Source organism: Dicentrarchus labrax, unplaced genomic scaffold (genome assembly GCF_905237075.1).
Source record: "Dicentrarchus labrax unplaced genomic scaffold, dlabrax2021, whole genome shotgun sequence".
In the NCBI taxonomy this organism is placed as follows: Eukaryota; Metazoa; Chordata; class Actinopteri; family Moronidae; genus Dicentrarchus; species Dicentrarchus labrax.
This window is the reverse complement of record NW_026136720.1, coordinates 5,065,621-5,093,586: the sequence shown is the minus strand read 5'-3', so window position 1 is coordinate 5,093,586 and position 27,966 is coordinate 5,065,621. Positions and strand designations below refer to the sequence as shown.

The following is a 27,966-nucleotide window of genomic DNA, read 5'->3' as shown; positions in this document are numbered from 1 at the left end:
ATAGAACAAAAGTTGTACTGCGTGGTTTTTGTTGTTGTTTTCTGCTGCCTTAAGTCTAAACCTAACCCTGCCACAATATAAAAATAATAGAAAGCAAATAAAGAGAATCTGCAGAGTAGCCTTCTGTTCAGGGCTTTTTGTGTGTTATTTCACTTGATTTCCCTTCATAAAGAGTGACTGTATGGCTATTTTACTTTATCTCTGAAAAGCCTGGGCTGTGGGTTGACGGGGGCCAGATTTTTCTTTACCTCAACAATAAGTTTCTCACACAACAATAAGTGTCTGGACAAAAATACTGAAAATAATGGGCATAGATGTCACCAGTGCGCTTCAGGCTTTTCATAGCTCCGCTTCAGTTTTGCCCTGAGTAGGTACAACAGGGCCTTGACATTTAAAATAAGTTTGTAGCCTTTGTGGAAAAGAACATGTTATTGGAAGAGTGATTACTTGTGTAAATGTGCTTCCAAATGCACCCATATTTTGCATGATTTCTTACCTTACTTGTTTATTCAAAATATGAGAAGTACAACCACAAGACTACATAGCAAAAACACACAGAACTGCTCCTGTCCAAACCCCTACACTATAAAAATAAAAGAAAATGTGAGGATAACACAATCTCCTGTGTGGTCTTGCCCCAGGACAGACAGGACTCTAATGTAACAGTGAGAGCTACTGCACTGCCTTACACAATGGATTTGATTGTATTAACTATACTCTAGCAAACACTATTATGTGTGCTTTCCTTACACAGTATACTATGTAAGCATGGGATGCATGCACACAGACATGCATACATACACATATCTCAGACAGACACAAATACAATCAAAGGGCTAATCCCTGAATATACACTGGAGAAGAAATCATTTGCTAATGTCAGTGATGGAGGTAGATGGTTCATAGAGAAAATCCAATGATCTTGTCAAATTGTATTTATATGATTAAGCTTCTCCACTGTACATCTATCACACTTCATGTTCTCAGCTCCTGTAAAGACTTGGTTTCATTTATATGCACAGTAACATGTCAGAAATACTCAGGATCTTTGAGTACTGCACTCGCGAAATGCCGCATATAAACACCACCTTTAATAGGATCAAAATATGGCTGCAATTAAGGATAATTACCTATCAAATGTATAGGCTAACCATTTAATTACAGTGTTTATGGTTTAGTCTAAAAAATATGGAACATTTTGTGAAAATACCCACAAAGAGTCCATCACGACTTCCCAGAGCTCAAGGTGAAATCTCCAGATTGCTTGTTTTATTTGACCAACAGCTCAAAACCCAAGATATTGAATATACAATGACACAAAAAGCAACAAACTCTCACAATGAAGGAGTGAATGTTATTAATAAACCATTATAAAAACTGTTACAATGTTACAACAAACTGGAACAAAGCACTTGGAGTTATTATATTATACTGACACATACAACGTATAGGTGGCTTCTGTATGTGAATCTGAATGATGTCGCCTCTGAGTTGCCAGTTTTAAAAGGGTCATTTCGAGGTTATCACGGTGTCTGCACGATATTTTCCAGGGGCCAGACTGTAAAGGTACTGGCCCTTTGTCCGAAATGGCCCGTGAGGTAATGGCTGCCTCAAGAGAAATGTGAAACCACCATTACGCTGCTATTGAAAGGACATGGCAATAGAGCCACCATTAGTGCTCGAAGGGTGTTACACAGAACTGAGAGAAAGGAACAAGCTGCTAGTTGTGAAGGTGTGAGCGAAACAGAGTAACAAGGAGCAGAATGTGCAGCCGACACACAATAATGTGACAGGCGTTTACTCTCTTTGCTGGACTCAATTGTATGTACGTAGCTTGACTCTTGTCACATTCATGACAATAAAGAACAATAAATTGTATTGAAAAAGACAAAGAGGAAGGACAGAGAAGAACAGCAGAGGAGCTGTCTAAGGAAAGGAAACTAACAGAGATATGTATCCATTGACACGCTGTATTTGTCTGCATACTTTTTAGTCAGTGTGGCAGACAGACTGCCACCGTCAGTGTCCCCTCCACTGTCACTGAGTGACATTGTGAAGGTTGGACGCGTTGGTGCAGAGCTGAGAGAGGAAAACTGGAGAGGAGGCAAAATAGATAAAGTTTAATGAGAGGGAAGAGGAAAACAGGCGTGCTCCCCAGGCAGCCGAGCAGAGAGCGCTGAGCAATCACTCACACACAAAAAACACATTGTGGCTCAAATAAACAAATCACAACTTTAGCATTCAACTGTAGGCTCCACCTGAGTAATCAGTGCTTTCAAATGCTGTCAGATGAAAGCCTGGCATCTCCATAAAGTCAGTGTTTAATGAATCGCTAAAAACAGCTTTATTCTGACTGAACAGTGTGTGATACTCTAAGTAGTGTATGTTTTTGGAATAATATGAGGTTATGGAAATTAGCTGGAGGGCTAAATGTGCAAAATAGTAAATTCATTCAGTTTCACACCTGTAGTTTGGCTCACTCAGTCCACAACAAAGAAGCTCTGATTTGCTTTATGTTGGTAAGTGTCATCCTGCATTATCAGTGATACATCAACCCGTGGGGGACAATCAAACCCAGTTTACTCAGTCGAATGACAGCTAACTCATGCTGCACTTTACTGCGCCTATGCTTTTATCTTCTGGTGGTCACAAAGCTCACAGAGAAATGATCGATTATGAGTTCATTTTTTAATCCTTTTATATATTCAGGGATGTTTCACCGAGAGTAATACTTATGCAGGAATGCACTGTTCACACTCACACAGTAGCACACATTCACATTTGGAAGCTGCCACAGCGATCCGATGGAGCAAAATGGAGCATTTGGGGTTTTGGGCTTTGCTCAAGGGCACCTCAGCTGTGGCAATGAGGGAGAGACAACCGCTGCTTTTCCACTTTCCCCACCCAAGTTCAGGGGCCGGCAACTTTCTGGTCACAGACCCAAACTGATGACAGGGAGGTATAAACAGGGACAGATATTAGGTGTACCTGTACTACTGGGGGATTGCTGCTGCATGATTGCTTATTCAGTAACAGTCAAAGTACATGGAGAACACAAGCTCAACACATCTCACACATCTTTTTCACTTGATATATGAGGGGAAATACCTGCACTTTGATACTGATCCGCATATGTGTTACCATGGTTACTAAGTTATCTAGCAATAAAACATGAAAATTTCAAATGTTTAATTTGGAAATGTTTTCATTTATCATTGTTGTAAGCCTAAAGTGATTCTTACATTCTCCAATTGTTAAAACCTCTACAGCAGTGGCTAGTAGTCTTGAGTCTCCCTTCAAAAAATAAAAGTCTCTAGCTATGGACTCCAAATCCAAAAAAATAAAAGTCCTGGAGGAAAATAGAGAATTTCTGTGCTGCTGGCTTACTGGTAAACTTAATTTGCAGTGAGAAATTAGCATTAGAAGACTCAAATATGTTTTGCGGCTCCAGACACATTTTGTTTTTCCCTTGGCCAAAAATGTCTCTTTTGACAGAAAAAGTTGCCGACCCCAGATCTAGCATAATCCTATTTATTGCTTAGGAGATTGTTTCCTTCACGGTTTGAGTGACAGAATTTACACCATCTGAACAAACCAAACAAACCAGAGTTTGTTTGAGCCACACCACACAGCTTAGGTGTGAAAGCACCCTGAAGTACAAGTACAGAAAGGAGGCTAGAAATAAGGGAGCTCATTTTCAGATAGGACTTCTCTACATTCTTGCATTTACTTCCTTTTCTATCACACCCTTCTTGCCTCTCTAGCTCTCTCTCACACTATCCCTTTTATTGCATTTTTCCATTACCACTCAGTCCCTTCCTCGGTTTCCCAGGAGTAGTGGTATGAGTGTGAATGTGTGTGCACACACATGCACACATACAACGTGTCAATAATGACCAGGAAGCATAATTACACTGAGTACACTGTCTCTCTGGTTTTTCCACAACATGCGTCCATTTGGGTGACCAGGAAAAGGTGAGCCGTCCTTGATGAAATGCATCCACACACTCATAATCACATCTCAGTAATAGGACTCCGGGGGAATCTGACTGAACAACAACTAGTTTCACATGGGATGATATGAGAGGAAGTGCAGACAACATGCTGCATCATCATATCTGGAAAACAGTTTGCTCAAGCTTAAATGAACAAATGGAAGAATCTTAAGTACATGTGATCAGGGTCAAATGATCTGAAACATGTTATATACGTAGAGACAGAAGTGCTGAATGGGCTGTTTCGATCCTCAGGGTCATTCGTCCAATTAGGCTGCAGAGATCGATAGTGAGGTTGGAAAATATTCATGTTGAAATTACAGTATTCCCTAAGACAAAGAGTCACTGAGTATTAAGAAGTATTTTCCAGCAGCTGTATTGTTTTTTGGTGGCTTGTATTATATTATTACATTACTGAGTATGCAGGGACTTTGCCACAGATCTGAGTTTAGTGTATTGATGTTTCTAACTCATTCATCAGTCAGCCTGGAGACCTAATGTAGTGTTATTGTGTATTTAATCTTTGGCGTGATATTCACTGGAAGTGCTAGCCCAGATGTATATCCTGAGGACACTTTATGTGAAATGGGGCATATTATCAAGGAAGGACGTCTTGCCATTCAAACAGTAAATCAACTATATTGCAGCATATTTACATACACTACTACATTACTTATTTCTTGTGTTTATGGGTGCACGTGTGGCAAAATATGAGCCAGCTTGACTGAGCAGCATAAAATGTACTGTGACAGTTAATCCAAAGAAAACACGGAGTGGGACTTGAAGAAGAATAGTGGATATACAGTGAAGACTGCTGCATGTGGATAATCTATACAGTAGATGCCACCTCTGTCACCTCTGCTGTGAAAAGAATTGTCTCTCATAGGGAATAACACACACACCACCATCATGAATCTTCTCACCTCCTCTTTTTCCTGTGTGTATGATATTTCTATGGTATTCTTATACTTTGGGGAATCAACAAAAAAGTAAACATAATATAGCAAACAATAGCAAAAAAAAAAAAACCCACCAGCAACAACAGCCTGGCTCTAGGGATAGCAATGTCAGACTTCCTCACTGTCCACCACTTTGGTCCAGGCTGAAATATCTCAACAGCTACTGAATGGATTTCCCTAAAAACATTGACAGTCATGTCAAGGTCAGGATGAACTGATGAACTGAACAACTGAAAAACTCTAACTTTTTATCTACCAAATAAAAAATTCCTTAAGAATTCTAGCATTGTCATTGTGAGTATGTTAACATGCATAAAGCTCAAAGAACCACTGTGCCCAGAGTCCAGCCTCACAGAGCTGCTAGCATTAATATAGACTCTTAATCTTGTTCAAGCTAAAATAGTAAACACTCCCAAGTTGGAGGATTTGAAGCTAATCTGTGTTATATGACAGTAAACTGAAAATCTTAAGGCTGCTTGGAAAAAATAATATACAATTTAATATAGACCAAATGATAACTTGATCATAAAAAAAAAAATAATGATGAAAATAATCGATAGTTGCAGCACTTAGTCACATATATTTTGTGATTGTGCATTTGTGTATGAAGGAATTGTGAGTCGAGAACTGGGAAACAAAACCACCCCCAATCCCAGGGAGGACTGCTGAATCCATCTAACGTCACTGCTCCATGTTTTTAGGATCATGATATTTGCCTGCTGTGCACGTTAATTTAGGTCTGACCTGTATACTTGCTGGATATCTACTGAAAACAAACGGCGGTGGTTGTGTCCTCGAAAAAAAGAAAAAGTCAAATGTTTTGTTTTGTCTCTACGGGCTTTTTGCAGATGACCGACCAGCAAAGCATGTGACAACACTACACACACGGACGCTGCACGCATGGATTTTGCACTGATGACAGACAAGACACATAATGAGGAAATAATGATCATAATTAGTATGAGGTTCTGTGCCATTAGGGGTGTAATTGATCTTACATTCCTCTACCTGAGAGGCTAATCAGTATACACATCGACCTTCTTACACTTTGACATAATCTTAACAAGAAAAACATTTTTAATGCAAGCTAAGCTTTTTGTTTGTCCCCCCTTCCTGCCACTCTCTACTCCCTACTGACCTTGAATTTAACGTGGGTACCTCAGGAATTACCTTAAAATGTGGCATGTGTTGACAGTATTGAGAACATTTCTTAGAGGAGGATATGCTGATTCTTTCAAATCATTTTAGATGGCATATTACAGTATTATCATCAGTTTTTTCTACTGAGACCTGAAAGAAGGGATTGTATGGAAAATCCATCTTTAAGATGAATTAGTGTATCACTATTCATCATAAAACATTGACCGTCAATGAAACAGATAGATAACTGCTAGATAATTGTTTAAGATTCAGTTTGGGTTCATCCAAAACTTCATGTTGCCTCCAATGATTATAAATGGCCTTATTAGCATATTTTGTTCATGAGAATATAAATTACTGGCACTCCCTCAACCTTAAGGTTAATGAGAGTAGTTTCCATGTGGTGTTAGTAGCACTATTTAAGTCCTGTGGGAGTGTGCCGCTGTATGCCAGTGTGAGTACAGTGAGTTATGAGCTTTCTCCGCTTGACCTCAAAGTGTGCTGTACCTCATGCCTTTGGTGGAGCGGTTGTGGAAGTTTTGCAGCAGCTGCGGGAGACCCAGCATGGCCTCAAACATCACGGCCAGGGAACCCAGTGTCTCCACAAACACAGCAGAGTCCAGCAGCAGCAAGGTGACAACTGCACACAGCACAGTGAAGCCGAAGCAGAAGAGCAGGTAGTCCTCGAACACGCTCCACTTCCAGAAGTAGCGAAAGTCCAAGTCTGGAGGGGGGAGAAAATAAAAGAGATACAGCGAAACAATTTAACTTTGGCTCAGTAGTTGCCATCAGTAGTTTACAGTGTGGAAAAGCTCAATTGAATAGATTTGACAGGTAGAGGAGAGAGGAAACCTGGAGAAAAGTGAAGATTGGGAAAAAGCGTGGGAGAACTTAAAGGAAAGAAAGCAGACAGAAGAGCCTGTAGAGATGATCGAATAAAGAAGCAGAGTTAGAGCCAGGAAGGGTGTGTGTGTGTGTGTGTGTGTGTGTGTGTGTGTGTGTGTGTAGTGCTGGAGAGTGAAAAGGTGCTCACAGTATGTGAAGATGGAAACAGAAGAGCAATAGTGACAGGCAGAGATTGAAAGAGCGATATACAGTGGTGGGGAAAAAGACAGGAGGAGGAAAGAGCAGGAATAAGAGCGTTTCATTAGAGGATGCATAGAAATTCTGCAAAGACAGCACTCTTAAATCAATAGTGTGCACATGCATAAGTGAATGGAACAAAGATAAATGAGATACTCCAAAGCTTTTACATTTCTATTACTTTGGAATAACATGGTCTTTGGTGAGGCCAGGCTATACATTTAGAAAGTTTATTACCTTTGGTATAAAGCTATCCTTCCACTGACACAACTCTATTTATCATGTGTGCCTTTTACAATTCACTAATAAATAGAAAGAACACCTCTATCTAAAGCCATTTACTACTCAACCTGAATGGGTGGGGTGGCACACACCAGGGACTGACTTAAAAATTTAGAGTGTGATTTTGAATCATTATAATAGTCACAGTGGTCCAGCAACCTAAAACAATGCCTCTCCCATCGGCTTCAGAGGGACACAGCTCGGAGGCTGGTCCAGGAGCTGCCAAGGAAAGCTTATAGCTTGTGAGGGGAAACATTAGATATACTACATCTACTTCCCGTCACCATCAGCCATTTCCTCAATGGACCATAATGTGAGATGATCGACAAGCTCTCATTGCTTATGTATGGCCATGGAGCTGTGGAAAGCAGCTGACATCAGCTAAAGAGGATTGATGGCTAAATAAGAGCACATTAGCTAGTGTGGGGACTCAAGTGTGACACTGCGTACTGCGAGGCACCTGACTTCAACATGTGCTGCTGTTACCTTTCACACTGACTGAACAGTCTAAATCGTGTGGACTGTGCATTTGCATGTGTGTGTATGTGTGTCCTTGAATTTCTATACAGATGAGAGACAAATGTTGACAGCAAAGACTAATGATACATCTTTTTAGGGGCGTTTTCTCTATTCATTTATCAATACATTTTTATTATTAACCATTTAAAATGTTATACAATGGGGAATCCTTGTGGACCACACGCATACGATGCAATCGCAACATTCCAACTGAGCCCGTTGTTGCATGTCATCCCTCTTTTTCTCTCCCTACATTTCCTGTCCTGTATTCACTGTCAACTTTTGAATAAAGTTAAATTAAAAAAATAATTAAAAAAGTCAAGAGCTCCAGAGCCCAAGGTGATTCTACAAATCCATTTAAGTCCAAAAAGTCAGATGATTCAAAATGACAAAATTGAGGAATGCACATTCTTATATTGAAAAGGTGGAACCAGAGAATGTTTTGCATTTTTGGTGATAAATCCCTTAAATGACTGTGGAGGTGGGCCATGTGTTTAACATTCAGCTGCAGGACGGAGAGAGGTGTGGAGATGGCTTTGGAGAACAGCGCCAGGTGAGTTGATTGTCCCAGCTGGCGCTCAGTGATCACTCTCATTTCAAACGCATTAGCGTGCCAGACCTCTGACAGCTGCTGGACACACACGGACGAACTGGGGGACTTAAGAGATGCCCGCTGGAGAAGTTGAGTCTAAAAAGGAGCTGAGTATTTGTGTTAAAGTAAGTGTGTGTGTGTGTGTGTGTGTGTGTGTGTGTGTGTGTGTGTGTGTGTGTGCAGCGAATCTGGTTGCAAATCAATATTAAGTTGCATCCGGTCCTCAACGCATTTACCACCTATTGGAGATGGACCGATGTTAGACAGTGCTCTCCACTATCGTCAATAAATGAAGGAATATCTTTTGTAAGAACGGTGTTCATCCCTCCAGTTGAGTTCTGGAGACTTGTAGAATCAATGCCAAGGTGCACTGAAGCTGTTGTGGTGGCATGTGGTGGCCCGACACCTTACTAAGACACCATGTTGGTTTTTACTTTTTACTTTGTCACGCAAAATATTCAGTAAGCACACACACACACGCCCAACACCAGGCTGGGACGTTTCCATTTCCACTCCAGTGAGCTGCATCTTCTGCTGCATCCTGGGACAGACAGAGTGAGACATCTTGCAGTGAGTGGTAAACAGAGAATGTGATTAATGGCTTTATCAAACGGGGCCGCTGAAGACACATCGCCCACAGCTGACAACAGACATGCGAGGTGGGAAAGGAGAGCAACACAAGACAAACACGCTTCATACCTCTCTCTCTCACACACACACACACACACACACACACACACACACACACACACACACACACACACACACACACACACACACACAAAGACTCTCAAAGTTTGACTTATGTCTGCAAACTATGACACTGACAGAACCTAAAGAGCTGAAGAGAGACAGAGCCTGGCACACTCCAGCACTTATTCCCAAGTCCCATCTTACTCCTGATGCCCCTTTACTTCAAACCTGAGTCATTGCAGCCACTGGCGGCTGGCAGAGGGAGACTGGAGCGTCAGGAGAGGCTGCCCTTTATCAGCAACATAAAAGCCCTTTCATTTCCGTTTGAATGAGGCCAAGGTGGTGAAGTATAAACATGCTGACAGCAGCAACAATGAGAGTAGTGGTATTTCAAAACTACTGTCAACGTTTCAGTGTATAAAGCCTCCCGCTGAGCCTTACCTCTCCATTCTTAATTCGGCTCCCCCTCCCTCTCTCCCGCTTATCGGCAGCACACACACACACACAAACACACACAGGCAGACTCAGACAACACTCTTCTCTTGTCCTCTTACCAGGCAATCCAATCTATTTTCATGCATAAAGCAACACACCCACTTCCCCCCCTCTAATCCCCGCTCCCTCTCTATCGCTCTATCCCATTTCATCTCTCACTTATACAGCCTTGCATGTTTACCTGCATAATCAAATTGCCCGGAAGAGCATAATGAAGAGAGAAAGCTATGCATCATTCATGGAGTCATCCCTTTTATTTGTCCTCCTCTCATATCATGCATCATCCCTGGCTTCCTTTCCCTGACCAGCTCACTTCTTTGCTCTTACTGTTTCAGTCGTTTTTGTTTTTTTCCACCCACCTCGCTGACTAAAAAAGTTCACTTCATTTCACACACACACACACACACACACACACACACACACACACACACACACACACACACACACACACACACACACACACAAACACCTCCTTTGTGGCTGCTGTACTGTCACCCCAGGACAGGACAGGTGGCCTGGCCTTTTCCAAACAACATCCTCCTGTCTGGTGCGTCGAGGCCAGGGCCGCACTTCAAAGACCCCAGAGGCTCCGGAGTGCCAGGATGAAGCGAGACACTCTTTCTTCACACAGTCTCTTTGTTAACACAAAGCCCATTCAGGATCAAACAATTCAATTACTAAAACGGAGCGAGGAAGCAACCCCAAGGAAGTCAATACCTGTGTATGAAGTTATTCTGGGAGGATGAGAAGTTGCTTGGGCAGGATAAGGCAGTCAGTGTATGTATGTGTGCGTACAGCCTTTAGTGGGTCTATCTGGGATGTGGCATTATCAAGACTTCGTTTCGGTGCTGTCAGACCTTAACTCACGCAAGCTGCACAGAAGAGGGAATGATTAGAGATGGAAAAAGGGATGAAGGGTTAGCGAGTCAGAAAGAGAAGCAGAGTAGCCTTGAGGCAGTCAAGTAGATATATGGAGGTTACTTTCAATGTTTCCCCATCAGGCCGAGCAGAGAAAGCACAGTGCGGAGCTGAGAGTCAGAGACTCTGAGACAGAGACAAGGATGGACACTGACAGCTAGAGAGCTTGGAGATGTGCTGACTCAGCACTGTCAGTCTGCGAGCAGAACGACTCAGCTCTGTGGAGTCTGCTCTGTGTATTTTAAGATGTGTGAAAGTTGCTGTTTGACATCTCTTGTAGGCTGTCTGTTGCTGTCTGTTACTCGGCTCACTGGTCAAATCTGCGAATAGGTACAGCTATTTATGAGACATGCAGGATCTAATGGACTTTTCAGATTATTCTAACGGGTAAAAAAAACACATCCCTATTTTCATTTTTGAGTATGCCCACAGATCAACAAGAAAGGACCCAGAAACTGGTCAAGGGCGATCTCTCACGATCTGAGCTGAACTTGCAGACTCGCTGCGCTTTTTCACACATTGACAGCACAGACACACCCGAAAAATCCTGATACCTTCTCGACAAGCTTTAACAGGGACACCACAGCTCTACAATCACTCAGACGTACAGAAACTCTCTCCCTGACCAAAAAAAGGGTGGGCTTGTTTCTGCAGCAGATACATAAGTTGGTTCACCAGTGAGTGAAGACAGATAGGAAAGGGTCCATTGCTCTCTGTGTCTCACTCTTCCTCTGTCAGCTCTCTGAATAATACAAAAGCTTCAAAAATAATGTCCACTCATTAAGTTACTGTGGGAATGTAACACACAGAAGCACACACAAGAACAAATTGCCCTCCCTGTGGATTTCCTCTCTTGAACTAGTTCATATTTAACTTGGGGAGTGGAGGAACTTCATTACAAAACTGCATTTTCTGGTAAAACATTTGGTTAAATTATTAAGACAAACATGAGTAGTTTTGACTAAGAGTTTTAACTACTTCTCCCTGAAACTTTGTATAAACTTCTGATTGCAAAAATCATCAGAACACTCAATTATTAATGATATTCAACAGGACCAGTCAACACAAACCTAATTAAGTAGACCAAGAAAAGGGAAAAGAAAAAAGAAAAAACGCTGACAAGAACCATCTAGTTACGATTCCAGAAATATCCCTGATTGATTTGCGTCTACCACCCCTTCACCGCAACTGCTTCCCAGTGGAGACACATTTTTAGAGGGGATGTTTCCCAATGTCAGACTGGACCAGCAGTGTGTGGAGAGCGGACGGCTCACGTCCATCCATGCGTTAGAGGGGTTATTTGTGGTAACAAGGTCTGCTATTTCTGCCCAAATTCACTCATGCATAGCTGTCAACTTTCGAGTCACGTTCTTGAGAGCTTCGAGCTCAGTCAACAGCTACTGCATGTCTTCATCACACAGAAAAGGGACCATCTGACTCGCAAGAAAGGGCACCTCATTGGTCTATTCAACTGCCATAAAAAAAACTCTAAACACGCTCTCACCTAAAGTAGCCCAGACTTTGACTTTGTCAAGAGGGTCTCGACAAAGTAATTAATGGCTCATTTACCTGAAAACTTAAATACAAAATAACTGAAAATGTGCTAGACAGTGATAAGAAATGAAAGTGCAAAGAAAAAGTAAAAAAAAGACAATGCAGTTAAGGTCATTTTCACCGAGGAAAACAGGATTAAGATAATACTTGGCCTCGCTGTATACTTCAGGCCTTTTTTGTGCATTTTGCTAAGAAAGGAACATTTCTGATCTTGAGGATGCAAAATGTAAAAATGCCTGTCCACACACACAAACATGTGAGGCACACACACACACACACACACACACACACACACACACACACACACACACACACACACACACACACACAGGGGAATAACAATGTCCGGTGCAATTACTGTAACTCTTCAATATCCGGCTTTTGTGTTGTGTTTGCCACACAACAGTGCACAATGCATATTCCAATAGGCCGTAGCCCACATTATGCATCTGAGTTTTGAATTGTTTCTCTTGCATTATCTTTTCAGCTTACATGTTTAATCCAGTTTTTGGATTTGTTGCTTCACTGCCCAGTCTGCTGAAAGTACATCCTCTAATTTTATCTTTCATGTGCAGTAAATTAACAAAATAAATTAAGTTGTAACATTGTTTTAGTCTCTGACAGCCCTGCAATGGTCTCTCTGAGCTCTGGTCACATCCGGCAAAACATAAAAACCTGTCTGCATCGTCTAATGTGTATCTATTTACAGAGACAACTGGCACATTCATTTGCATAATATTTTGTGTATTACAAAAGTCATCCATGCAGAAACATCCAAGTAATACATTCACAAGTCAACAGTTTTATAGTTGCTTGCCTGAATGCCTAATGACGAGGCATTGTGTGCCTTTTTAATAGAGGTCTCCTACTGGCAACTACAAACAGCGGACTATAAACTGCAAGCTGAAAGGTAAGATGAATGTTATATAGCAATCAGCACAATTACTGGTAAAAAGAGATAAGTATACCTTCTTCAGCTCTCCAACGTTTTCCAACTTATAACATATACCATTAACAGCATCAATGTTAGCATTTTTATTACATAATCCTCCTCTTCTGCCTCCACAACTGCTGTCAGATTTAGCCTAATAGCTCCACTTAACTAAAACAAAAAATACCATAGTAAATCAGCCAACTGCTGCTGTAAATACAATGCACAGGAACAATAGGTATGGAAACATGTGATTTCATTTTGGTCAGGGGAGCATTGGAAGGCCAAAAACTGAAATGTAAAATGGGTCCATGGGCTATAAACAAACACCTATTGTTAAGATGCAAAATGCATACTGTGATTCCAACTTCTCTTAATTGACTGACTCCCTGTGCAATGTGTCACTCTGCCCTCCATGCTCAGATTATGAGAAATCCTATGTACATCCCTCTGTGCGACTCTTTTAGACTTTCCAAATGTTGTCGGACTGAATGAATCAAATTCTGATGTGTGAAATTGTCTTCAAAGCCCAGCGTTCTTCCTGGGGGCTTGGCTACAGCTGATAGACTACAACTGGTGCACTGCCAAACCTTTACAGGTAAAGCTCAAGCTCTTGAATTTCTGTTCTGTGGGTGCAAGTAGTCGACATGAATAATTTTGACAATTTTGAGTGTAATTTTCACAGGGCATACCGGACCGAGGAAGTCACATACTGAACTGAACAGGACAAATACGCATTATAGCCTTACTGATAACCTTGGTAGTACACAGGAGTATATTCAAGGTTTTATTACCTAATTTATGTCATCTCTTGTTTACTGTATGTTTTGACAGCTAATTAAAAACTATGACAAAAGAGAGAAACATTAAATCATAACACTATGATCTTAGAGAGCGAGGGAGAGAGAAATTGCTTCCTGGTCTGGTCCACTTTCAGCAAATAATCTTTAGTCAAGAACACTCTTTCCTTGGAGTTTCTGCTGCAGTAGCTCTTTTGAAAGTGGGCAGGTCTGACCTTGCGAGTGAACCATGACTGTGTTTTTCCACGACTGATTGCTTCCTCACAGGGTGTATGTGTGTGTTCCTTCTAGCCTCTTGACCCAGACGAGGCTTAACTAATGAGCTCTATTGGCATTAAAGACCCACAACAACAATTCTGTAAACGCTTGACCTCTGTTGTGCACTAATGGATTCCACATTCGTAGCCCTTACATAGAAGAATAACTTTGTGATCCCAAACAGCTCCATATCCATCAGAATATACACTTCACTGACAGGGACTGAACAACCTTTGCATTATACACATGAAAGACGCCACTTCTGTGTGATACTCCTGTTAATGGACAGAGAGAGAGACAGAAAGAAACGGTGTACTCAAACATTTTTAAAAACCTGCCGGCTTCACGACGGGATGATTGATGGCCCATCCTTGTGCTTGTTTGTGTGCATCCTGACAGAATACCATATATCCATCAGTACAGTCGCTAGATGATGTGTCCACACCTAACATTATTTTCTCTTTCAGCTTCAGGTCCACTGGCAATTCTGGCATAATGACAAACCCACACATCCAACACCACCATCCAATCTACCTCTTAACATTTATTCTCGCTCTAGCGCCTCCGTCCACTTTCGTCCCAAAAAGTCATTGGCTGGCGCCTGCAGCTCTGAGATAAATGAGAGTCAGTCAGCTTTCTGCCAGTTTGCTTTTGTGTTTGGATTTGAGTGTGTGTCGTTTAGTGGCAGGGGAATAATTCAAATTATTGTTTATTGAATTTGAGGGTAATCGCATTGTGACTATATGATCAGTTCATGGTATTTTATTGTTATTAAGGTAACTCTAATTAAAAATTGACTAAATGAGTTTTTGTTTGTGTGTGAAGAATCGTGTCTGTAATTACATTACAGCAGATTAGAACACTAATGCACACTAATACATTAACAGCACTGGACATAAGTTAATTATTTTATATACTTTTGTATATTATAATATACAGTATGTACACAGATCAGCCATAACATTATGAGCGCTGACAGGTGAAGTGAGTAACACTGATTATCTGGTTATCATGGCTCCTGTCAGTGGGGGGGATATATCAGGCAGCAAATAAACATTTTGTCTTCAAAGTTGACGTGTTAGAAGCAGGTACAATGGGCAGCGTGAGGATTTGAGCGACTTTGACAAGAGCTACATTGTGATGGCTAGATGACCAGATGTTCCCGGTCTGCAGTGGTCAGTACCTATCAAAAGTGCTCCAAAGAAGAAAATAGGGTGAACCGGAGACAGGGTCACGGGTGGCCAAGGCCGCAAGTCGGGAGTGAAGGCTGGCTCGTGTGGTTCTGATCCAACAGACGAACTACTGTAGCTCAAACTGCTGAAACAGTTAATGCTGGTTCTGATAGAAAGAAAATCTAAATATTTTATGTACCAACTGGAACAGTGGCAGTAAATGTCATTGCACTTCATACTTCACGCAAGCTACCTCAACTTAAAAACGTCTCCTGTGGTTATTAAATTATTAAAATGCACCACACTCCATTTAAGCATTAGACATACTGACACACAGACCTGCAACACTCAACAACACAATGGGACCATCAAATCAGATTAAACTGAATATAATGTGGAACCAGCCTTGACTCAGGTCCTGGTCTTGGGTCCTGTTCTCAGTTACTAGGGTCAAAGAGGACCCAAGAAGACCTCTACTCTCTACCTCTTTCAGAGTTTTATCTTGCTGTCCTCCTATAATTTCTTTTCCTCTTCTTCTGTTGCATCTATCCAGTACGTTCCAGTAAGCAGAGAAAATCAGAGATAAAAAAGAGCCCCTCACTGGCATTGTCCTTCATTTATCCTGATAGCATGCCTATAAGCCTCTGTATCTTGCCTTGCATGCCAGCTAAACCCGTAAATGTCCCAAATCTTTTCGAGATCACACAAGATTGGGTGTCTGCAGGTGCTTTGGCCTTAAGAAGCTCCCGCGTTCTCTTTTTGAAGTACATTGCTTGTCTAGGATTTGCTGTCTACAGCAAAATGAAAGTTTGACGCTGATTAAAAAAATTGCTGTTCTTCTTCTGTTTCATGTGTTCTTCAAAGGTTATCCAGCATGATGAGTGAGCAGATATGTTTTCTTATTGTGGTTGTTAGTTGATGAGCTGTTATATCCCAAACACTGAGGCTATTTTTATCTTCGCCATCAATGACATAACAAGACACTTAATCACAGCACTATAGTTTCTCCAAATCCTCCATTTTAACTGTAATTATGTTCTCAGAAACTTTAAAGACTCATTGATAAGACACACCAGCAGTAGAATAATGGCTGAATGAATATCCAGAGATTCAGATGAGGCAAAAACATCTCTGGCCTAACTTTCATTTTTTCTATTGCAAACTAGCTCTTTCAAACCAGTGTTGGCAGCTCATGCTGTCAGACTCAGGTTGTGAATGCTTGTTTGAAAGGAGAACATGTGAGCAGTGCACTGAGCTGACAGTGAGCTGACAGTGAGCAGGAAAGTCCATCTTTTTAGGCTGTGATTGCACCCGTAATTCTTACTACATACAATGTGGCCGCTCGGTTTGTGAACAGTGACACATTTTTATCGTTCTGGCTCTACACCAGCTTGTTGGATTACAAATAAAACAATAACTATGAGATTAAAGTGCCGGCTTTAAGCTTTAAAGGGTAACTTTCGTATTTTTCAACCTGGGCCTAATTTCCCTGTGTTTTGTGTCAAAGTGATTAATGCGGACAACAATTCTTGAATTTGAGTTTTGAGTGAGAGAGCAGCAAACGGGCTGAGACGTAAGCCTTGCGGGCAATTACACACTGTCAAAATACATCCATTAAAAGTGCTTGTTTTTGCCACTGACTGGCTGAGATTGTTAGGGTCATAGTGTTAGATATTCACATCAATATTGGGTTAACAATGTTGGACTCAAACGTGTTTTTTACACAGTCCTGCAATTTTAGGATTTCAGGAACGAGACAATGAGATTCTTGGCTGTCGGAGTCTCATTCCAAGGGTGTCAAATACAGAGGCTTTGAGACCCTGGGAATGAGACTCAACAATCGGTTATTTTCAAGCTTCCAACCCAAAGAGTCTTTCTATCTTTCTCGGCTCAGTTAAAATTTCAGCAATAATGACAAAAAGTTATTTTTAGAAAATTGACATACTGCAGCTTTAAGCAAAAAAACAAGTGATTTTTTGTATTGTACTTGCATGTGCCACTTAAGAACAAATCTGTTGCTTGGGTATATTTTTTGGCTACTTTGATTATAGACGACATATAAGGGCTCTGACAGGCTGAAGTGGTGGGCTGCAGTGCTGTGTCTTACGGATGATAACTGGACAGAATGGTGAAGTCACAGTGCTGAGATGCAGTGACCTTGGTGCTGAGGATGGTGGAGTGGAGTGGACTGAATTGAGGAGGTGAGACAGGAGAGGAGACAATCAAATTAACTACACTTGAGCTCTCTTATTCTTGACTCATTCTGTCTCGCTCATACACTCTCTAACAGACACAAATACATGTCAGTGATGTGAGTATAAATACAGTACACTACCTCATAATGTGCATACAGAAAAAAGAAGCTCTCTTTCTCCCCCTGCTTTAAGCCGTGTGTGAAGGTGAGTTGGTCTGATAATAATCAGCTGTTGACCAGATGGAAGAGTCGGGAGGTCCAGATAAGGACACAACACCTCAGGGGACCAAAAGGGTCCAAACTGTTTATTAGTGTCTAGAAGGTGAGACGCATTATCAATGGGAAGCTTTGTTCCTATGTAGATAAGCAGGTGTAAATAAAAGATAATTGTTTCCAGATCAAACAATGTGACCTTCACAGCAGAGATTATAGTTTGTGCTGCAACATGTCCGTGGTGCTAAAAGAAGAGTTCACATTTGACATAGATTTTGTTTGTGTGTTTTTTATGGTCTAAAAATATTGATGGTTCAATGTAAGCCAACATTGACAAATGAATACAGCCTGAGTACCTGAAATGCTCCTCTGACATACACCGCATTGTTGCAGTTTATTAGGAGCATTATAAGGTAATGAGTCCCCAGAGCTTGGGAAAATAACATTATATATATATATATATATATATATATATTATAAAAAAAAACACACACATACATAATGGGCAGTGTCTATAAACCCTATTGCTCCCTTCAATCTCATCACTCAACACTGGTGATCCATCCCACTAATATGTACCATGCACGCTCTACACTCTGGATGAGTGTGTTTGCAGATACAATCTGAAACAGAGTGAAATATATGAGGCAATATGAGATGACAGCATAGAAACATCATGGTAAACCTCTTGTTTGACCAAGTTTAAATTTGTATAAATAACGCATGAATACTTGTGATTTGTCTCTCTTTAATATTTTAACAGGCCTTCACATCTCCTGCTTAGCCACAGTGCTGGGAATGACTCCTTCTGCCTCTAGCACCAACTTACAACAATAATAATAATATTCTGGAATTAAGTAAGTGCTTAAATGAGAAGTGTTAGTCACAAAAGGCAAACACTTGATAAAAGTAATAAGAGGAACCAGTTTTATGAATTGTGGCTGATTTCATAGTCCATGTATTTATACCACAATAACAATATGAACATACGACATAAAGCCTAGAGGACGGTAGTCGACAATGACACCGATTGATGTTACACACTGTCACAAATATGTCTAAATAACAGGCACTATGGATGGTCAGTAGCTCACCACTTGTCCCAGACATCTGCCCTCGCTTTCAGTGCTTGTTTTGATGCAGATGTTCTTGCTGAAGGTTGCATCAGTACTGCTACTCTGTAGCAGTAGTAAACGAATGTAGTTTAAGAATGACGAAGAGCGGGAGGAGCAGAGAAATCTCTTTCTCTGGAGATGTTTCTGCTGCTTCTCTGAGAACCTCCCAAGGCGTTGATGGGACTCGTTTATTCAGATTAGAAAAACACATTTCTAGGCAAAACTCAGTGCCAACGTGCTGTGAGAAGGTTGGTGTCCTTCCCATCCACATCAAATATGCCTGATATTTGTAAAATCTTGCTGAGAGCTGACAATAAATTTGAAAGATACCAGTACTTAAAATCTTAATGTGTCTGCTACCAGAGTGTTACTGAGAGTTTTGCATCTTGCGGTGTGCTTCCATGTGACATTAGCTTATTATTCAGTGTGCCCAGTGTTCCAGTGTCAAGGTGTTAATTGCATTGGGGAAATGGGACGTGTTTTTCAACAATGCCTCTCCTAGTCAGAGCGAGACATGAATAGAGTCATCTGTGGAGCAGTGGAGTAGCAAAGCTTGGTGACTGTTGGTTTATTAAAGGGCTAAATACTGCAAACTCAAATTAATCTGTGCACCCAGATTATTTATTGCTCTGATAGTGATTGATCATGTTATGCTATGAAACAGAAAGGATGTGTTAGGATGTAAAACAGAACTACAGCTGCTTCCAACGTGAGCTTTTTAGGAGGGTAAGAAGAGTATTGCGATATTGTTTGATATATTTTGCAATACTGCAGAGGTTTTTTAAAAATGCTGTATTGATTTCTAATTAGTGATTTACACATGCAATTCATTTTGTGTTTAAACCTAGTTGGCAGCATCGTTCTTCCGCCAGCAAAAGGAAGAAGTAACCGTCTACTAGCATGGCTGAATGCAAACAAATTAGACCGGTACCCGTGCTGTACAGAGCTGAAGTGTAGGCTCATTCTGACTTCCACAATGAAGAAGGCACAATATTTATCATAAAAATAAAGTTTCAAACATAAAATATTGCAAGTATTGTGGGGTCAAGAGTCAGTCAAAATATAGGCACCTGTGTTAAGTAAGTCATGTTAAATTGGCTCAGTTAGGATTAATCTAAGCAGCCGAAACAGCCTTCCAGACAGACCCAATCATCTGGTTGCCTGTTCTGTATAATATCACGTTTCTTTTTTTAGCTAAATTTGGCAATTTTGTTATGGTCTGACTTTAGGTGTGTGTGTGTGTGTGTGTGTGTGTGTGTGTGTGTGTGTGTGTGTGTGTGTGTGTGTGTGTGTGTGGTAGTCCTGCAGGCACTGATGTTCTCAGGAAGCGCAGTGTGACATGTTGGAGACAAGTCAGGAAAGTCTGCGCAAGTCTAGTGTCTCATGGCTGGCACAATGCCCAGGGCACAGCATCACCTTTCCAATTAGGACAGTGGGAAAGCAGGTGCCCTGCTACTGTACACACAGCTGTGAGTTCCTGTTCCTCTGCAAAGTGAATTTTTGTTAAGGTTTGTCAAAGTTAAAAACTTTCTATGAGAGGATGTGTTTTTATTTCATAGCAAGTTTGAGTGTCTCAAAATCATGAGTGCCTCATGAACTTAGTGATGCTTGGATACCCTAGATAATGTATACTTGGCCAGTTTTAGTGTGCATATTTTCTTTAAGGGGTATTTGTGTCTCTAGGTCTGCGTGTGAGACACAGAAAAAGTTATCTTAATGAGCAAGCCAGAGGGGTTTGACTCTATCGCACGCCCTATGATAAGGTCTAACCAGAGCACAACACACTGAGCAATGAAGGCGGGAGAGAGAGAAGGGAGGAAGGCTGAAGCTTATCTCATTTCAGTGTCTGTGTTTACCATGGCATCTCCTTGACATTGTGGAGTAAAGTAATAATATCCATTAACCCTTGCACAAGTCACTGGACATTTTCCCTTCGCTAGTGGAATTTTATAGAGATTTCTATGTGGTAAAATTAGACCCTCTACAGTCTAGAAAAAGGTACAGCAGCAGTTTTGTTGTGAAATACTTAATGCATTTAAGTCTTAGTCATCATTTGTCTTTGTGGTGTGATTCCCTAACCCTGCATGGCAGGTGGATTCGCAAGATCACGCAAGAATCTGTCTTACCAGGCTTCAAGCTTGTGTCCAGCCACAGTGGTACTGGACCAATCAGCATCCTATAGGGAACTACTGGCAGCTACTGCGTGAGCTACGGGTTTGGTTTAACGCTAGGTGTGTGCGACAAAGCGTGAGAAGTGACTTCCCTGAAAACAACAACGGCACCTGCTGAAGGCTTTTCTCGATGGAAAATCAATTATGTAAGACATTGATGGTTCACTGATGTGATTGGTTGAAGTTCGCCTGTGATAGACAGATGATTCATTAAATCACCAGCCAAGTCTTTTTGGAAAGTGCCCGGCCTTTCAGTTTCCAACAATAAGTTCCCTGATGGTTCTGTGTAACAAACCATTGGACGCAGTCAGGTTAGTGATTCCCTTCTGTTTCAACAGCTGTCCTCAAAGAAACGCTGCAAACCTCCAAAACTAACAGATGTTTGGTTCCTTACTGGAGATAAGCATGCACTGATGACAGGAAGAGACCAGGCAATTCAAGAGAAGATGAGAAATAATATTGCAAAATTGTGAGAAAGAGAGAGCAGGGAAAAGCGGTCATAGTCGAGATACTGAAGACAAACTGGAAACATTTAACTAAAGGGACTGTAACGTCAAAATGTAGTAAGACAATTAGCTAGCTAGGAGCTGAGTGACCTTTTCAGCTGCTGCAGGCTGCCACGAGACACCACCACGGCCCTGACTAGGAAAGGCTTTGGGAATTTGTATTTAATATGGTGTGTAGCTTTACTAATCCAGCCAACAAGGCCACAATGCACCTGATCAGGCTGCAGGTTGCTTCTACAGTGTACCAATGGCTGGCAAAAACAAAGAGCTCATCAACTGTGAGGAAAGTGAGTCCAAAGAGAACAAAGCGACAATGATTTCATTTTACCCTTCACATGTGAGAAAACTGCTGACACTGCAGGTCAAACAATGTTAATGCAGGTGGCTTAAACAACGTTTACACAAAAATGATACCATTGCAAATTATACCTTCAGCCAGGGCAGTCCGGGACAGGGAGTTAATCTCCTGCATCACCTGAAAAGCTGTCATCCCAGCGAGTGCACAGAGCTCATGGAAGTGCAGGCTCATGCAGGTGTCATTAAAACCACAAATAGAGTCCAATGTGCTAATAGTTAGCAATACTTGAGCTTGTTTACGTATAAACTAACATGGATATTTTAAGTAATTTGTTGAAAAACAGTTCAAAAACGTGTCTATTAACGATTACTCATTTAGCAGAAAGAAATTGTGATTGAGTCATTCATTGTGCTGTTTTATGTCATTGTAAATTTAATATTTATGGATTTGGACTGTTGGTTGGACAAAACAGTATTTTCTGACATTTATTGACAACATGATTCATGTTTTGATGAACTGATAATGAAAATAATCTAGGTTGTAGCATAGTCATGTTGGCACAGTTAAATGTTTATTCTCAGCAGATGTTTTTATTTGTAGTAACTTAAACTATAGTGTAAATAAACCTTCTGGTTGCTTCGAGCTTTAGTCAGTATCAGAATACTTTCAAATACAACAGCAGCCTTATTTATAGTGATAAATATTGATATCAACCATAAAAGAACATTTACACATCAGACACCTCTACCACACTAAACTAGCTGAGGATTTATTATTGACTGGCACTCAGAAAGAATTGACTTTGTGTTCAAATAGCAGACATCTGGCCGGCCTGATACAGTATATGGATGTCTTTATCGACACATTAGATACACACAACACACACACATACACGCGCAACATGCTCTGAGATTCCCTCCCTCACACAAACTCAAATATAGTGCACACACATAACAGATGGGTAAACGTACCCTAACAGCCAGTCTCTCTCTCTCTCTCTCTCTCTCTCTCTCTCTCTCTCTCTCTCTCTCACACACACACACACACACACACACACACACACACCTGTCGGGTTATATGGCGGAGAGATGGATGCTGATAGATGGTGTCTGTTTGTCAGGTCGTCTCTCTAGTGCTGGTCTAATGAGCTGACTGTCCTGACTGACACAACCAGTTCAGCAGGGTCAAAAACAAGTTCATGAATTACTAACCCACATCCATAAATAACCGCAAGGTATCAGGACAGACCCTCAGAGAGACGCTGAGAAATCTACTCAATATCAAAAGGTCCATTAGAGCGAGTTTTTATTCTGTTTGATGTGACCTTTACTCGACCAGTTAGGTCAATTAAAAGCACATTCGGATTCACACTTGAAACGTGTCATAAAAAGTCTACAACACATAGAGCAGGACACTGGTGTTTTGCATATATTCAGTCTTACAATATGTCATATTCCTTTAACAAAGCATTATTTCTTTATCTATATTGATCAATGCTTTTTTCACACCTAACAGGCACCTTTCAGTTTCTTACAGTACTTTTTAAAGTCCCTGCACACTCACATGATTGCTTTCCCTTATTTTGCCTGATCAGCTCAGGTTGAAGCCGGGCGTGGTGCGAACTGTCCCGCCCTATCAGGTGCAACAAAGCTAACAGAAGAGCGGAGAGAGATGTTAATCAAGCACAGTCAGTACAAACCCACACAGTCCTGAGAAGAGGTCTAACCAGGAAAAAGTGAAAACACCTGTGTGGGTGTACAGTGGGTGTGAAAGGGCTTGAAACTTTCATGAAGGTTTTTCTTTTCAGTCAAAACTTATATATTACGAAAAGTCCTTTGATCGAGCGTTTATGTGCTTGCGGGAAGGTTAGTCATTTGAGATTTGAGAGTAGGCAGCAAAAAAAAAAAAAACACTGACTATACAAGCTGAATGGTCATAAATCAGACCGTTACACAAAAGTGACCACAGTGGCCAAGGTAAATTAAATAAATGGAGGTAGATGAGAAAATGAATTATGTCCTGTGTAGACAGAGGTAATACTGTACAATGGAGCACAACACCAGGACAAACAGGTCTTTTTCACAGCGGACATTTTTTACTTGTCGTAGTACGAGAAGCACAGGTGTTACTAATAACATTAATGATGCCTCCATACTATTTAAATGTCAGAGTAAGCTATGACAGTAAGCCAGCATGCACAATATAAGGACAGGATACCAGTGATCAGTTTGAATGTAAACGGGGTCTTAAATAAAATGAAACCCCTTAAAATAATTCCCCACTGTGTGTTATCGCCATGTTGCAGAGACCCACCGTAAGAGATCAAATCGCTAAAATGAAAGCAAAGCAGGTATATTCTGCACCGGGAAATGGAGCATCAAGAGGCACAAGCATCCTGCTATTAAAGAAATATCTTCCCAGCTTACAGAATGAATCGCTGATAAAGACAATCTTCTGGACAATATCCACCAACATGGCCTCGCTCCTACTGCCAAATGTATCATACAGCAGGCAAAACAAAGCCAGGGGGAAAACAGTTTCCTACATCCAAAAGGTAATTACAAGGCTTATCTTTGGTTTAGGAAAATACATTTTTTTTACATTGAAGCTCTCCTGTGAGCTTCTGTGAAAGCTTACAAGCAAAAATATTATCTTCACAAATACTCCCTCTGAGGCATGTTATTTTATTTCCATTTTTTAAACATTCTGCCCAAGTAATCCAATATGCTCCACTGCTAATAAAGCACCTCTCACCTACCTGACTTCATTTGACTTGCTAATTCAACTTTGCTGTTATCTGGGGTTTAATTAAACACACTTGACGTTAAAAGTAAGCAGAACACTTTTGTGTGTGTTACACGATATGTAAATGCAATTGGTTGGGTAGCACAGGGTCCGTCTTTGAGTCAGTGTGAGTGTGCGTCTGTGTGCGTGCTTTGTTTGTTACACCTGATTCGTCCCACTGCAGTGCTGCCAGGGAGGTGCAGATAAGGGTGAGTGGCAGACTCATCATATTCTGCACTGCACCATTCAGTAATTATCTTACTGTGACAGTATATTGGGTCAAAGTCAGAAATAAATGTAACACACATGCATGCAAGTGTAAAAGACTCGCCTTTCTAGCCTATTAGACACAAGGAAACCAACAAACACAGAGACAAGGCACTTAGCCCAGAATCAGAGGAAAAGCAACTCACTAATTCTGTACAGGGAATCCCAAGAAGCAGCCTTAAGAGTGGAAAGTTAGAGATTCAGGTTTGGGTTGAGCCTGACACAAATATGTGAGTTAAAACCATGCAGTCACACACACACACACACACACACACACACACACACACTTGAACTCCAAAAAATCTAGCCTCCTAGGGCGAAAACTGTCAATCACCAAAGGGTGGCAAAATTTTGGCGAACTGACAGTGTGAGCTATAGAGCAGCTGGTTGTAGCTAGAAAGTCAAATGTTAAGCTTTCCTTCACCACCAAGTTGTCTTTGAGAAAAAAGCAGTGAGACCTCAGCAGTAGTTATGTGTCTATTGATTTAGTAATTTATTTAAAAGGTATACTCAAAATCAATGACTCCTCCATGAATTTTCAGCTGTAGGACAGCCTAAATGACTCCAGTTAGTCACCACTGCTCAGTGCAGAGAACTGCTGTGAATTTATGAGGCAATAAGTTGCTAGAAAATAGCATTTGTGGTCACTTGTTCTCGCCTGGGTGTAAAAGTAGAATGAAAGTTCATTTTGCCACATTACAGACAATGAATTAGCCACTGACTGAGCACACATTCTATTTAAACAATTCCTATCACGCCTTCAGTGTCTGCTCTGTCTAACCTCTCCCAAAGAGGTTATCTGGAGCAAATTGAAATTGCTTTCACCACTTGAGTGCTAACGGTTTTAAGGATGACCGCGGGGTCAACAGCAGCTATCAAGAGTACCATCTCTTCCTCTGTTTATGGTCTGGTAAGCCCTCGCTGGCTTCCATAAACAGGATGTTAAAAAACCAATTGAGGCTATTTAGGCGACTCACAAAGCAGTGTTTAAGCAAGATCTGAGAGCGTTGGCTGGTTAAATGTAAATGTGGAAAAGTAATTATATAATGCCTTTACAGGTTACAAATAAAAAAATACCTTTAGAGCTGAGATCAAATGTGTTGAAGTAGTCAGGTTGTGCTTTACCCGATCTAACCAGTAGAGGAGGATGTTGATCCACTCTTTACAGGCTCTAAAATGAATTTCTAGTGGCTCAAATCAACTCTAAATTCTGTTAATGTTTGACACTTAAATAATTCAGAGAATACTGTATTTAAGTGAAAAGAATTTCCTCATTTTCCCACTTTATGCACTTTCTACTTTCACTTGTTCAAAGTTACTCCACACTTTCATTGCACCAAGCCTGACACTTAGCCCAAGGTCACATTTGCCTTTGAATGTATTCTTTCCCCTCGCCCCCCTATCAGCCTCCCAATCCCTGTATCATACGGCCAGGACTGTTAATGTGGCACCAGGGGGCAGCCACTGGAAGTCACTGCAAAGTCATAACTCTGAGTCAGCTCAGTGTAGAGACCATTACAAAGACTCAGACGAACCAGTTGTATATTGTGTATAAGTCACCAAGATTTTACTTTCATTTAATTTGTGATCCAAAAGATTTTTTCTTCTTTAGAGAAGTGGGTCAGCCGATCTCTATTGTATCAGCGTATATGTCATCCAAAATGCGCCAAAGTAAACTGTTTTTGTGTTGTACTGCAGAAAAAATGCACTATACCGCTGTCAATGCAAAGTTTATCCAGCATTAAATTTCCTAGTGCCGCGCGCATCCCAGCAACAGAAAAACTAAGACTAAACTTCCTTTTCAAAGTAAAAGCACTGTAGTAATATTTTATTTAACACAATTTAAATTCTCTCTCTCTCTCTCTCTTTCTGTGTCTCTATTGGGTTAACAAACCATGTGACAGCCTTCTGGTTACCATTCTTCACATTTACATTTAAATGGCATTGTAAATTAAATGACATGAAATAGGATTATACAAAGGAAAGTGTATGGGGAACCATAGGCCTGGCAGCAGCAGCTCCGCAGCTGACATGCTCTCTGTGTGAACGCCGCACGCATGTCAGGCACAGCCGTCACGGGCCGTAGACGCCACGAGCTGCTCAGGCGGCCTACGTGAACGAGCCATAAAAGCGAAGAAGCTGCTCTCAGCAATGTCGATAATTGGTTGTATATGTTAAATTATTAAACATGTTCAAGAATATTTCACTTGAATATTCTTTCATTTATTCGTTTAAGAAAGCAGCCTTCTGAGGACCTTTAGATGTGTATGACTGAACACACACACACACACACACACACATAAAAAAACCTTTAATTTGCCCAGTCCTTGCTTGCTCATTAATGATAATGAAGGTGACCCAGCTAGAAAATTCAATTCCTGTCTAATTATGTTGATTCTCTCTCGACTTCCACTTAAATGAAAAGGCGACGCTTGAAAAGGGAATAAATCTGCACTTTCAGTGTGTTTGTGTCAGCAGATATTTGCCCTATGGGTAGTCTGTGCACGTGCTTCCTTAGAAAAGTGCTCAAAATTTTATACCAAGAGAAGAAAAACGGATGTGCATAATCTGCAATGTTAGACCACCTCAGCTATGTATGGTACATATATATGTGTGTGTGTGTGTGTGTGTGTGTGTGTGTTTAAAGGTACATTAAAGGTAATGTGTTAGTTAGAATACAATACTTGCACAGGAAGAAAATTCTTGTTCACATGCAATGATACCATCATCACTGCTTTTCCTTCAGAAAACAGTAGAGATAAAATACTTCACTGATACATAATACAAAGTGACATAACGAGCCCAATGTGATGCAACACATTTCTTTACTCGGAGGTCTGTGGAAGAGGGGCGCTTCTTGTTTGTTTCTTTGTGGACCGCACTCCTTTCAGTCGCACTAACATAGCTCCACTCATACATTGTTCTCCACTTTCTCTACGTACATTAGCAAGGGATCCAGCATTGTTTGCTGGCAACTCTGATTGTGGATGAAAGCATTACGTAAACCATTGATGGGAACAACAGTAA

At 41.0% G+C, this 27,966-nt stretch overlaps 1 protein-coding gene across 1 annotated transcript in view; it reads right to left on the bottom strand.

Annotated features, from left to right (window-relative positions):
• si:dkey-246g23.2 (solute carrier family 66 member 2) overlaps positions 1-27,966 on the bottom strand; it is a 46,574-nt gene that overhangs the window by 10,750 nt on the left and 7,858 nt on the right. Inside the window, exon 4 of the mRNA XM_051381589.1 lies at positions 6,602-6,818. Coding sequence (XP_051237549.1) covers positions 6,602-6,818 — 217 coding nt within the window. The remainder of the gene's footprint in view (positions 1-6,601; positions 6,819-27,966) is intronic.